General features: G+C 43.1%; 1 protein-coding gene across 1 annotated transcript in view; it reads right to left on the reverse strand.

Annotated features, from left to right (window-relative positions):
- Positions 1-3,114: 3,114 nt before the first annotated feature.
- LOC142391244 (uncharacterized) overlaps positions 3,115-13,221 on the reverse strand; it is a 34,508-nt gene continuing 24,401 nt past the window's right edge. The window contains exon 3 of the mRNA XM_075477015.1: positions 3,115-4,014. Coding sequence (XP_075333130.1) covers positions 3,148-4,014 — 867 coding nt within the window. The 3' untranslated portion in view covers positions 3,115-3,147. The remainder of the gene's footprint in view (positions 4,015-13,221) is intronic.

A 13,221-nucleotide genomic window follows, 5' to 3' on the forward strand; every position in this document is an offset into this window, starting at 1 on the left:
CATCATCCTGAGCTGCTCCTTGTGAGCAGCGTTGTTGAACTTTAAAAGTCGTCTGGTCATAGTTTCCACGTTCTCGGAGGCTCAAAGCTTTCAGCCGACAGCCTGAGCTGTTCAACTCCACACTGAAGGGTTGAATCCTAAAGTTTCTCTTTTCATTTTGGCTTCATAGATCAAACTTTGAAGACTGAGAAAAATTGAGTGGAACCTGGAAAAGGCCTGAACTCAGCCCCTATGAAAAGAAAATGAAAAGAGAGTTTAGGATTCAATCTTTCAGTGTGTAGTTGATCCATGTAGTTGTCTTATCCACCAGTGACCTCACATTTCCCCTGATGATCGAGGGAAGAAATGCTTTAAACTTCCTCCTCCTTTTCCTCCAGTTTGTTCCTGCTCTGCATCCTAGACGTCTCCTCTTCAGCTCATCCAGATTTGGGGTATTTTTCCAGACATTTCTTGGGCTTTTGTGAAGCTCAGTTAGCTGCACCAACAGGTGAACAAATTTCCCGTTGCTACGGTTACGCATCATAACAGATGTGAAAACCTACCAGAGTGACCAGCAGAGGTCCTTCCAGCAGCATCCACACCAGCTCAGAAACATGTTTCAGAAGTCTCTGTTTTCACAGAGGAAATCTGAAGAAGATGCAAATAATTCTGGGATAATAGTGCTGACCTGGTTCTGTTCCACCTGAACCCAAAACATTTCATCCGGAGCCAAAAGCTTCCATCCAATATGTATCATCAATCTACATTTCTAAATAACTAAAGCTGACACATGAGTTTATTATTTTATTTTTTGAACTAGAATTATATTACGTGGAATTCTACAGTTAAAGAGGAAACCCTCCATTTAACCAGGAGTTACAGCAGATTAAATCTATAAGTTAGTGTAAATATAAATATATATGGCGAAAAACACTAACTTCATGGTGGCACTGGAGGAAACTCAGGTATTCTGCAGAAGCACAGGAGTTCATCCCCTTCAGATCATGAATATCTGACGTTGATTCCTGCTTTTAAAAGAATCAATGAGAAATCCCACCAGTGAGACGACACTGCCACCAGGAGGTCAGATTGGAACATTACACTATTGTTTGGATCCAGCACTGTGTTCTTCAACAACCTTCAGTTTTACAGATCATTACGGAGGTTGAAAAAGTAAACACAAACTACTGAAAAACACTGAAGCACAGAAGCAGCGCTCAGTGTGCTTTGGGAGCAGGAACCCCAGAAAGACTTCTGGGGACTGAGGGGATTTTCCTCATTTTTACGTCCCTTCTTTCATTTGCCTTTTTGAAGCACTTGTTATTACTTCTTTGAATTGGCTGATGTGACAATTCTTCATGCTGCTTCCTGCTTTTGATTAGTTTCAGGTGTAGTCTGAGTAAAAGGAGAGAATAATGCAAAACAAGAAACTGCAGCACTGATCAGACACGGCTGGATCTCAACAGGAAACACTCCCTGAGAACCAGATCTAACGTGTGACTTCCACTGTGAGTCAGCTCAGTTACAAACTGGGTTTAACTTCTGAGGTTGGTCTCTGACTGAGGGACTGTCTCTGTCACGCTAACAGCCCCCCTGGCTGGCTCGCCATGTTTTGCCACATATACACAACATGGCGGGGTTCATTCGGGGGAGGTGACTTCACTGATGACCATCTGCATACAGGAAGACAGTCCTGCGTAACATTCAGTTGCCACAGCGACTGTCTTGCATTTCTGGTGGCTACTTCCTGTTCAGCCAGGACCGTAGCACCAGTCGCTAACACACAAAAGTCACCGCTGATCACATCTTTAGGCCAAAGTGGGATTTGTCAGTGAGATTCTCCCACTGTGAGCAGCAGAAAGCGCTTTCTAAGAAACTCTTAAGGATATAATAGCTGTGGGGACGTAGTTACCACAAGAACACAATACAACTCCAAGTCTGTGCTGAACATTTTCCACTGAAATGCTCAGGGTACGCCAAACACAGTCAGCTTAAAACTAAAGGGAACAGAAACAGCCTGAAGCAAGTTTAAATGATCAGCGTTTGAGTTTGTAGATACAATCCAATAAAGTATAAGGGTGTCGTGTGCACACTCTGCCACCGGGTGTTCTGGGTAAGTTGTGTAGCCGTCGGGGCAGAAGAAGAAGAAGAAGAGTTGTGGACTAAAACAACGCGAGCAGCGCAACTGAGAGCATCTGAGATTACAGCAGAATGTCTGTTTGGTAAATCTGCTCAGTACCTGATTGTGTGAGTAACTGAGCAGTTGTAGAAGCAACAAACAGATCAGTTCAGTTTTCTCATGTTAAACGGTTCAATTCAAAGTACCGTTAGCCTACTTAGCTGCCTTTTCCCTCAGTGCAGCCATAACGTTTGGACTAAAATCCGTTCACACATCTGATTCCAACACAACAGACATTTGAAAGAGTTTCACAGCTTGAAGTTGAGCCTCGTGCCCTTTTAGTGTTGGAACAGCCTTAACTTTCAGCTTCAGCCATGAGCATCATACAGCTGTCTGGGAAGTACAGGGAACAACTCCAAACCTTTTTCAGACTGCGTTAAAGATTTCTGGGTCTTTGGGGAAGATGATAAGGGTCAACTTTCCCTCGTAACCAAACACACATATTCTTCAAAAATATCTGTGTAGCAAGAACATGAAAAGCATGAGAAAAGTTAACATCTGACCTTTAATAAAAGCAGAACAATGAAATACAGACGAGTGTAAAGCTCGACTTCACATCAAACTGAAATGATATATTGCTTCTTCAGATGTTTACAGAAATACCCACAGCTGGTGCAAAGCTACTTTGTGGATCTTAACTTTAAACAAAACAAATATGTTCAGTATAACAGAATAAACATGTTTCTACTTTCAAACAGACTGCATTTTGTTCTGTCCATCAACTCACAATTGATGCCATGTCTTGAACATCGGGAGATCCGTCCTCAGTTAAAGCAATCCCAACAAATTATAAAGCACTTTCAATGGTTCTTCAAACATGTGCTCCCCACAGAACATTCAGAACTAAAGTCCTGACAAGAGAAGGTGGTAATCCACAAAGAAGATTTTTAATCTGAACAAAGGCAAGGCTTCTGATTGGTAGTTCCTGTTGCTGCTCCCAGGTGAATGTTTGCTTATCTGCCATAAAAATTATTGTTGATTTAAACCAATCATTTCTCTGCAGTGTGACTACGTTGGTGTCTCTTTAGACTAGCTAATGTAGTGAAAGCTGCCCCGCACTGACCACAGATGAAAGGTTTCTCTCCTGTGTGACTACGTTGGTGTGTCTTTAGATGACCTAATTGAGTGAAAGCTGCCCCACACTGACCACAGATGAAAGGTTTCTCTCCTGTGTGAATACGTTCGTGTGTCTTTAGATGAGATGATTGAGTGAAAGCTGCCCCACACTGACCACAGATGAAAGGTTTCTCTCCTGTGTGACTACGTTGGTGTGTCTTTAGATGACCTAATACAGTGAAAGCTGCCCCACACTCACCACAGATGAAAGGTTTATCTCCTGTGTGAATACGTTGGTGTTTCTGTAGATCAGATGATTGAGTGAAAGCTGCCCCACACTGACCACAGCTGTAAGGCTTCTCTCCTGAGTGAATACGTTGGTGTTTCTTTAGACTACCTAATTCAATGAAAGCTGCCCCACACTGACCACAGATGAAAGGTTTCTCTCCTGTGTGAATACGTTGGTGCCTCTTTAGATCACGTAATGTAGTGAAAGCTGCCCCACACTGGTCACAGCTGTATGGCTTCTCTCCTGTGTGAATACGTTGGTGTTTCTTTAGATCAGATGATTGAGTGAAAGCTGCCCCACACTGACCACAGCTGTAAGGTTTCTCTCCTGTGTGAATACGTTGGTGTCTCTTTAGATTAGATAATCCAGTGAAAGCTGCCCCACACTGACCACAGCTGTATGGCTTCTCTCCAGTATGAATTCTCTGATGATACCTCAGATTTGATCGTTTGATAGCTTTCCCACAGTCCTTACAGCAGTGCCATCTGGATCCCTCTTGGGCTCTACGTTTCTGCAATGACAGAGAGGAAGAAGACTTAGATCCTTTTGAAGTTCACACAAAAGATTTCTCTAAGCTAACCTACGCTAACCAACATATTCTAACTGGACCTGGACAGACCGAGCCACTCAGGTCTCAATATCTCAGATCAAACGTGAACGCTGAGGGTGCGTTTATAAGTGCCCTCAGCTATCAGCACTGTGCTCTGATGTGTTCTGCACACGTTCAGCTTTTTAAGCAGTAAACTCTTACTTTTTTCTCTTTTACTAATTCTTTTTGTCATGATGAAACTCTGAAAAGGAACTTGAGCTACAATATTTCTAAATGATGGAAGGAACCAGAGTCTTGTCCAAGTTGTTCACTTAAACACCATGTAGAGGTTGGGCTGAAAAAGGTTGATGACCGCTGCTTTAAAGGAATAAAAGTAACAGCGGTGGTAATACATGACATTCTTTACACTAACCCTCTGTTCCAGCTTACAACTCAGAGGTCTGCAGCCATTCAGCTCAACAGCCATCAGGGAAACACAGTCCGTTTTAACTCAACCTTTGTCTCTCTTTGTTAAAACAACTCTACAAACCTGTAATCTAACCATTAAAGACCCAGAATATTACCACCACCAGGTTCAATTCATGTTGAGTCTAAGCACATCTGGATCTGCAGCTCAGAGAGAGGAGATGAAACCAGGAAACACTTTGCTGTTTTTAACCAGGAAAAACACAAACTGAGCAAATGGAACATTTATTAAGGGACTCTAATATTGATATACTTGGAATATGTGAAAGTTGGTTGACACATTCATCATCATCTACAGCAGCTACCAGCATTCCAGGATATAATGTATTTAGAAAGGCTAGAGAAGCAGGGCGAGGTGGGGGAGTATTAATCTATGTCAGAGAGAAGTTTCAACGTGAACTAATAAGGTGGCCTAAAGACGTTAACGCTGAGTGTATTGGTCTAAATGCATCACTCTGCTCATCAATGTCTTTTACTGTGACTTGTGTGGATCCACCTCAGCAAAGGATGTGTTTTATGATCATCTTCAGACAATCTTAAATCACTGCAACTCGAAGAAGGAAATCATCCTACTCGCTGATTTTAATATCAACTGGGACATCAAGTCAGGAAAAAAATTAAACAGCTGATGGATGAGTACAATTTGACACAAATTATAAAAGGAGCGACAAGAATAACTAATACGTCAAATACAACAATTGATCCAATATTTACTAATAATCCTGAAATAATCTCTAAGACTTTGATGAGGTGGCTCGGGCATCTGGTTAGGATGCCTCCTGGACGCCTCCCTGGTGAGGTGTTCCAGGCCCGTCCCACTGGGAGGAGGCCCCGGGGAAGACTCAGGACACGTTGGAGAGACTATGTTTCTGGGAACGCCTTGGGTATCCCCCAGAAGAGCTGGAGGAAGTGGCCGGGGACAAGGACGTCTGGGTTTCTCTGCTCAAGCTGCTGCCCCCACGACCTGACCCCAGGACAAGCGGAAGATGATGGATAATGGACTTTGAATCTATTATCTGGCCTGTCAGATCACAATTTTATCTTGTGCTCATGGAAAATTAAGAGGAAGCATTTAATGGCATCCACCAGAGGTCACCAGTTCTACTTCATGCCCAAAAGCCAGCAACAATTCCTGATGAATGAGGAAATCCAAAATCTAGAAGGTCTAATATTCTGGAAAATAACAACATTGATCTCTAGCTCAGATACTTTATTAAAAAAAGTCAATGATATTATAACGATTCACAAAAAAAAGGTAAATCCAAGCAACATAGAAATAATCTGCCCTGGTTGAACAATGAAATTATAAAATGAATGAAAAATAGAGATAAAGTCTTAAGGATGACCCGTAAGGTGAAAGCAGATTCTGTATTGAGGCCATAAGTGGGGCAAATGGTGATTAAAAGCTAATATGGAACAATCTAAATGAGTTATCTCCCATCTTAGTGATCTACAGCTCCAGGTAAATGATGAGCTAACTGACAATCTGGAGATTACTGTGAGTTATCAATAGATTTTTCATTGGCTCGGTTGAGGAACTTGCAAAGCCCTTTAAATGCTCACATATTTCATCTCTAAAAAGCCCAGAGATTCATTTGGTCTTACTAGTGACCTTTTAAAGACCAATAAACAGGCTCTTGCAGACCCAGTTGCACATCTTGTAAATCTATCCATAAAACAGGAACGGTACCATCGACATGGAAGATTGCTCGGGTCACCCCCGTCTTTAAGGCCGACAAAATCTATCGACCCATAAGTATTTTACCTAGAATTTCCAAAGTAGCAGAGAAATGGGTTACCACAGAACTGACTGAACTCTGAAATAATGGCCATGCCACTCTTCATCCAATGCAGTTTGGATTTAGGAAATTCCATTCAGCACAGACAGCTGCCTGTTATTTCCTAGAAAACTGAGAGGGCTCTAGCTGCAGACCTGCACTGTGAGGACCAGGAAGAGAGTATTTTTCGTTCCCCATTTGAAATGTGGAGACGACAAGGTGAGTAAAAGTCGAGTGACAACAACTTTTCGTCATATGAAGAAACAGAAACAGTCTTTATTCACTAGAACGTTACGTTGCACACTATATACTGTAAAGTTGTATTCATTTGAAAAAAATCAGGTGTTTTACTTTTGGGTAGTCTTTAGTGTTGTGATCGTATCGATAGTGCTCACTTAAAGGCCTACAGAAAGGTGATTTTATGCACAAAACTGAAATAGCAGATCGATTCCTATACCATGGAATTTTTTTATGATTTTAAAATAATTGTAGGCCCCTGGATAGTCCTGATTAGGCCCAATAAACTATCACCACATTTGACTCGAATTTTGGCAAACCGACGACAGGTGCGTGACGTCACGCGTGCCAACTGCTGGAACAATCACCATGACTGATACTAGTAGTTCTAGTAGCGAAGCCAGCAGTTTGCCAGACCTGGACAGCTTCTTCACGGCAAATTTTGAGCGTGTGTTACCCTCAGCAGCTCACACCACCGGGGACAGAGGAAGCAGAGAGACCTGCGGTCTTGTGTCTGTGTCTCCCTGTTCGCCTGCCTCCTCTCTGGTGAAATCAGCCGGAGCCATCCCGCCGTGTTCAGCTCCCTGCGGTGCGGACACTCAGGGGGAATCCACCTGGCGGAGAGCGGACACACTCTCCGCCAGGTGGAGAGTGGAAATCAGACGGCAGAGCAATCATCAAACGTCAAGAGCCCCGACGTGTGTCCACGTCGGGGCTCTTGATGATCGCTCTGCCGGCTGATTTCAGGGCAACCATCCCGCGGTGTGTCCGCTCTCCGCCAGGGAGACACAGACACAAGTTCCGACCGCAGGTCTCTCTGCTTCCTCTGTCCCCAGTGGTGTGAGCTGCTGGTGCTAAGGGCAACACACGCACCCACAGCACTTCGTACATACTCGCAATAAAAACTGCACTGAACCCAACGTTTTATTGCCTTCACCACTCAACAAGCATACTACAATAGCGGCAGCCAGGAAAAACCATGGCACATGTGACGTCGCACGGAAGCCCCGCCCCCAGTCTGGAATTCCAGGAAGGGTTTCCAAGCGGCAAATTCAAAATTGCAAATTTCATGCGTTTATGAAATGTTTTGGTGTAGGGTCCAATGATCATTATTGTTCCTCTGTGTATGTATTATCATTATGTATTGGGTATAGTGTCAGCTTTCTGTAGGCCTTTAAATGTGCCATTTTCCAAGACCAAGAAAACTGAGTTATATCATATAATTTTTGAATAATTTTGTTTTACTTATTACGACATTATATGTCTCTTACAGATGCATATTTCAATATTACCCTCTGGCATAACACCGGCACTACGCCCAAAATCGAACGCTGCACGTCTTGTTGCAACCTGTTTCACTGCCCTCTTTGCCTAACATCTAAACCAACAAAACTGGCTGCAGAGCCACTTAGAGGCACATAGGAAAGGTGGCATTTTATTTAAAGCTAAGCATAATGTAATTGTCTGTGTGTTTGATGACCTTTCATGCTCTGACAAAAAAGCTGACACTTTTTTTTCCTCTGGACCAGTGCGGTGGTCCGAGCGGTGCATCACTGTGCATCAATTGTGGAGAAAGGTTCTTGTGCAATAAAACACTTACAAAAAATAAAATAAAAAGACATTTGAAAGTTTGTTTTGAGTCTACTGTTTTCTCCTGTAACAGAGGTTATTGGCTATCTGGGTCATGTAACTAGGTATTCAGTAATTGACTTAGTACACTTCACAATATTAATAGAATGTTATTAGAATACATAATATGATATTAGACATGTAAACACACAGATGTGCCTATATAAAAGAATTGAGTAAATCAATATGTAAATGCATCCAACAGTGACATCTGTGGTAGAGGAGTTTAAAGTTGCAAAGTGCAGAGTCGTTATGACCTACAGAGACTCCCACGATGACCAAATCAAAAACGCAGGGATCGTTACGAGATCCGGCCGCAAGTGGGGAGCTGAGTCAGCGGTCGCACAAGCTGAAAGCATGCTGAAGATTCGCGACATCATCGGAGCACCATGCATAGGAAGGCAGGGTCTTGGAACGTCCCATTTCCAGCAGTGGAGCAAGGCAGGAACCAGGGATCGAAGAGCAATGATTCAGGAGGAGGTTAGAAGTCTGGAGGAGGAAGGGCGAAAGTCAAAGGCTGTCGCGCTATCTTCCCAAGGAGTCTGGACCAAGTGGGACCTCCCCAAGCGGAAGATTACTTGGGCAGACCTATGGAGGTTGGAACCGTTTCGCATTTCCTTTTTACTGCGATCAGTATATGACACACTCCCGACCACAGCAAATTTGCACAGGTGGGGACTGATTGAGAGCCCACTGTGCAAACTTTGTGGGGAGAAAGGAACCATGGCGCACATCCTGTCTGGGTGTAAAACTGCACTTGCCCAAGGAAGGTACAGGGGGCGCCTGACAAGGTGCTCATGACACTTGCCAACACCCTAGAGCAGGAGAGGAAGAAGAAACGGCAACATCCAAAGGCAACAGCAATCCAGTTTGTAAGGGAAGGGAGGAAGCCACCAACCACAGGTACAGCCAAACCTAGCCTGCTGCAAAAGGCCCAATCCTGGGAAATGAAGGTCGACCTGGGGGGAAGGCTGAAGTTCCCACAGGTTGTCCAGACATCCCTGAGGCCGGATGTGGTGCAGTGGTCGGAAGAAGCCAAGAAGATCATCCTCATAGAACTTACTGTCCCATGGGAAGAGGGGTGTGAACAGGCTTTTGAATGGAAAAACTTAAAGTATCAGGACCTTCTGCACAAGTGTAGGGAGAAGGGATGGCAGTCATGGCTGTTCCCAGTCGAGGTCGGCTGTCGAGGTTTCCCTGCCCAGTCGTTGTGGAGAATGTTCACAGCCATCGGATTGGGAGGGAGGGAAAGAAAGATTGCAGCTCGCAGGATGGGGGAGGCAGCGGAAAAAGCGTCGTGCTGGTTATGGAGTAGGAGGGAGGAGGCTAGCTGGAAGCCAGGAGGAGGAGATGGGTAGTGACTTGGCCACCACTACCGACCCACCACCGGGAGGCTGTTGTGGTTCAGGGTTGAAACAGCCAGTGAACGGTGGATGCCACCTGATGACATCAAGACCTCCTGGCCAAGGCTACATTCACTTAGGGTGAATGAAGGAGAAGCATCCACGGATGCATGTTTAATCTAATTTAATCTGGGGGTTACATTTTCAACGATAAATAATGGTATAGAAGCAAAGAATAGGGTGGAGCACAGAAGCTTTATGCCAGGATACATTAAGGTGTATTTATAGAGATTTATTGTTTCAAAATGAATTTGTAGTGCAAACTCAACTAACAGCTGTTGTTTTTGCGAATTAAATAAAATTAAAATATTGGAGTAAAATAATGCATATTTTGAATAGGCCAAAAATGTGTTAACATCTAGTCTCCATTGATTATCTGTAGAATAAACTTATAGGTGGTCGTAACGTTTAAATATGTAATGTTTAAAACGTTTAACAATACGAGCTTCCGGTACACTCGCTTTTATTTTGAAAGGCTTCGAATCAACCTCCGGTCCTCACAGTGCAGGTCCGCAGCCAGACTCTCTTGAGAAAACTTAAAGAGCTTGTTGGATCAGGGTGGCTTTGTAGCTGCTGTATTTCTTGATTTAAAGCGTGCTTTTGACACCATTAATCATGATGTGCTTATTGCTAAATCAACTCATTTCAACTTTTCAAATAGTGCCCTCTGCTGGATGAAATCATACCTGTCGCACAGGAAACAGGCGGTTCAAATTGGTGATTCGCCATCTTCATACCTCACTTCTTCTGCTGGAGTAACCACAGGGCTCAATATTGGGTCCTGTTTTATTCAGCCCAAATGTCCATAACTTACCAAATCTCTGTAGAAATATAAAGATGCAACCATATGCTGACGACATTGTATTATACTGTTATGCCAATTCAATTCAAGAAGCTGCTGCCATTCTCTCAGGAGCCCCATTGGCTCCAAAACTGTTGTTTACATTTGAATAAAAAAATAAACAGTCTGTATGTTTTACTCCCGGCAGCCAACAGAGGGACAGCAACCATCAGTCATGGTGGATGCAGAGACACTTGATGTGGTTCAACACTTTAAGTACCTCGGGGTAATCGTTGGTCCTTTTATTTTTTATTTTTCTTAAGCACAAGTTTCTTGTGTTTATATTGAATCAGACTCAGTGAATAATTCCCTATACTCCCTATAATACAGATCAGTGAGCAGTGCTGACCAACATGTCATTGGGGTCATCAGGTGGGAACCTCCTTTCATCAGTGTTTCGTCTAGTTGGGCCCACGACACCTCCAGGAGGCTAGACAATGACCACTGGCGTCCCAGAGTCACCCCCCTAATGCCAGCCAACACTGCCCCTCACACCACAACAACCATAATCTACCTCAATCATCACGGCAGCACCTCGGTGACGCACAAACATTTAAAGAGAAAGCACGTCGGGCAGTTAAACGAAACGGAGTCTGACTCGTCTCGGTAAGTTTCAAGTAACATTCAAGCCAATACGTTTTGTTTTTGATGTACATTTTATACGCGTTTTTTCGCTTTAAAAGAGAGCTTTAACATTATGCCTGACTGTGCCTGACACACATATTTTAAATTAAATGCATGCAGTCCGAAGAAGAGAGCCACCATGGACTGTTGACAAAATGCACTTAATATTTGTTTTATTTACTGTTTTACTGCTGCTAATGTGCCTGTCCTTGGTTTACAGGAAAAAATGTTTACTTGATTGTAACTAATTATTTATTTTTTATAAAACACATTTGCCCGTCCTTAAAAAACTGGACAGAGGTTTATTTATTTATGGATTTATGTCTATACTGACCGAGCACTGTGCCTAATTGGTTTTAGATTGGACATTTTTATTTACTTTTTGTATGAATCAGCAGCAAAGTTGAATAAAAGATGCATTTTTCATTGAAGTACCCATCTTTCTTGTATTTATTATCATTTGCCACATAATTAAAGCAACTTCATGCTAAATTTAAGAAAAAATTTATAATTATCCGATTAGTCGACTAATCGTTTCAATAGTCGGTGACTAGTCGACTATTAAAATAGTCGTTAGTTGCAGCCCTAGTGCCAAACCCTCCACTTAAATATCTTGAACTTCTTCTTTGCTTTTTCAAAAGTCTGTTTACTCTAAGTGCTGCCCCTGCTGGGCCCCCAGCTGCTATTGCAACTTCTAATCCAAATCCACTGGCTGGATTTTACTGCCTTATCTTACACTTCTTTCACCATTTTCCTCACACTTTGTCCACTTACACCCAGCTCCCTCAACAATGAGACAACAGACTTTGCAACAAATCCTCTACATCCTACTTCCACTAGACAGATTCTAATCTTCCATCCTCGCTGCTCTGCTTCTGCCCACAACTCTACATATCTAAGCTTTTTCCTTTCATATGCTTCTGCTACTAATTCCTCCCAAGGAACAGTCAGCTCTATGAAATAGACTCTCATTCTACTCCTAGACCACAAAACTATATCAGGCATTAGATTTGTAGAGGCTATCTCCTGGGGAACAACAAGTTTATTTCCTAAATCTATCTGCATCTCCCAATCACAAGCATCCTCCAAGCTGCCGTGCCTCCTTATCGTCTTATTAACTTTCTCCCCCTCTTGAACAAACTGAATTGCAACTCTCTTCACCTTAGACCCTCCTAAGTTTACCTGCCCTCGTTTATCTTCAATACCTGCAGCTAAGCTTCTTAATACTTGGTCATGTCGCCATGTATACTGGCCTTGTGACAGACTAATCTTACAACCTGACAAAATATGCCTTAGAGTTGCAGTACCTGAACATAACGAACATAACGGGTCTCCATTTACCCAGAGTTTTAGGTTCCGGGGAGTTGGCAATACATCATATGTTGCCCCTATCAAAAACCTAATACTCCTTTCCTCCATACTCCACAGCTCTTTCCAACTAATCTTTTTCTTCTCTACACCTTCCGAATTCAACCACCATCCCTGCTTAGCCTGAGCCACTGCCTTTGCACCCCTTAACATTTCCTCCTGTCTATGAATCTGCTCAACAACTAGCTTTCTCTTCTCCTTGGGACCTGCTCTACTCCACACTGGTTTGCCTGGGCCAAGCCCCAAGCCTCCCCGGCCTATTTGCACATTACCCACAATCTCTGTATGTCTAAGAGTTGCTTCTGCTTCCTGAGCTGCCATTCTTGGTTTCCACTTCCTCCCCTTGGTTGGGTTTGGAACCACCTTAGTAACTACCACATCTTTATTCCCAGCTAACAGGAGCTCTGTCCTAACTTTAGTACATTTAAACTCCTCTACTAGACTAGATACTGGGAGCTGGAGTATGCCTTTCCCATACAGTGCCACAGTACGTAAGCATCTAGGAACACCTAGCCACTTCCTAATGTAAAAACTAACTAATCTTTCCATTTTTTCTGCAACAGATAATGGAATCTCATACACAGACAGTGGCCACATCAACCTAGGAAACAATCCAAACTGCAGACACCACAGCTTCAACTTTCCTGGAAGTTCTGATTTATTTATTCTATCCAGTCCCTCAGCAACATCTTTCCCAAACTGCACTGCCTGCTCTCCATCATTCATGTCTGCCTGGTACCACCTGCCTAAACTCTTTACTGCCTTTTCCCTAATTATTGGAATGTTTTCTTCATCTATTACAAACTTTCTATCACTTAATTTC

The sequence above is a fragment of the Odontesthes bonariensis genome, chromosome 11, assembly GCF_027942865.1.
Source record: "Odontesthes bonariensis isolate fOdoBon6 chromosome 11, fOdoBon6.hap1, whole genome shotgun sequence".
Taxonomy (NCBI): Eukaryota; Metazoa; Chordata; class Actinopteri; order Atheriniformes; family Atherinopsidae; genus Odontesthes; species Odontesthes bonariensis.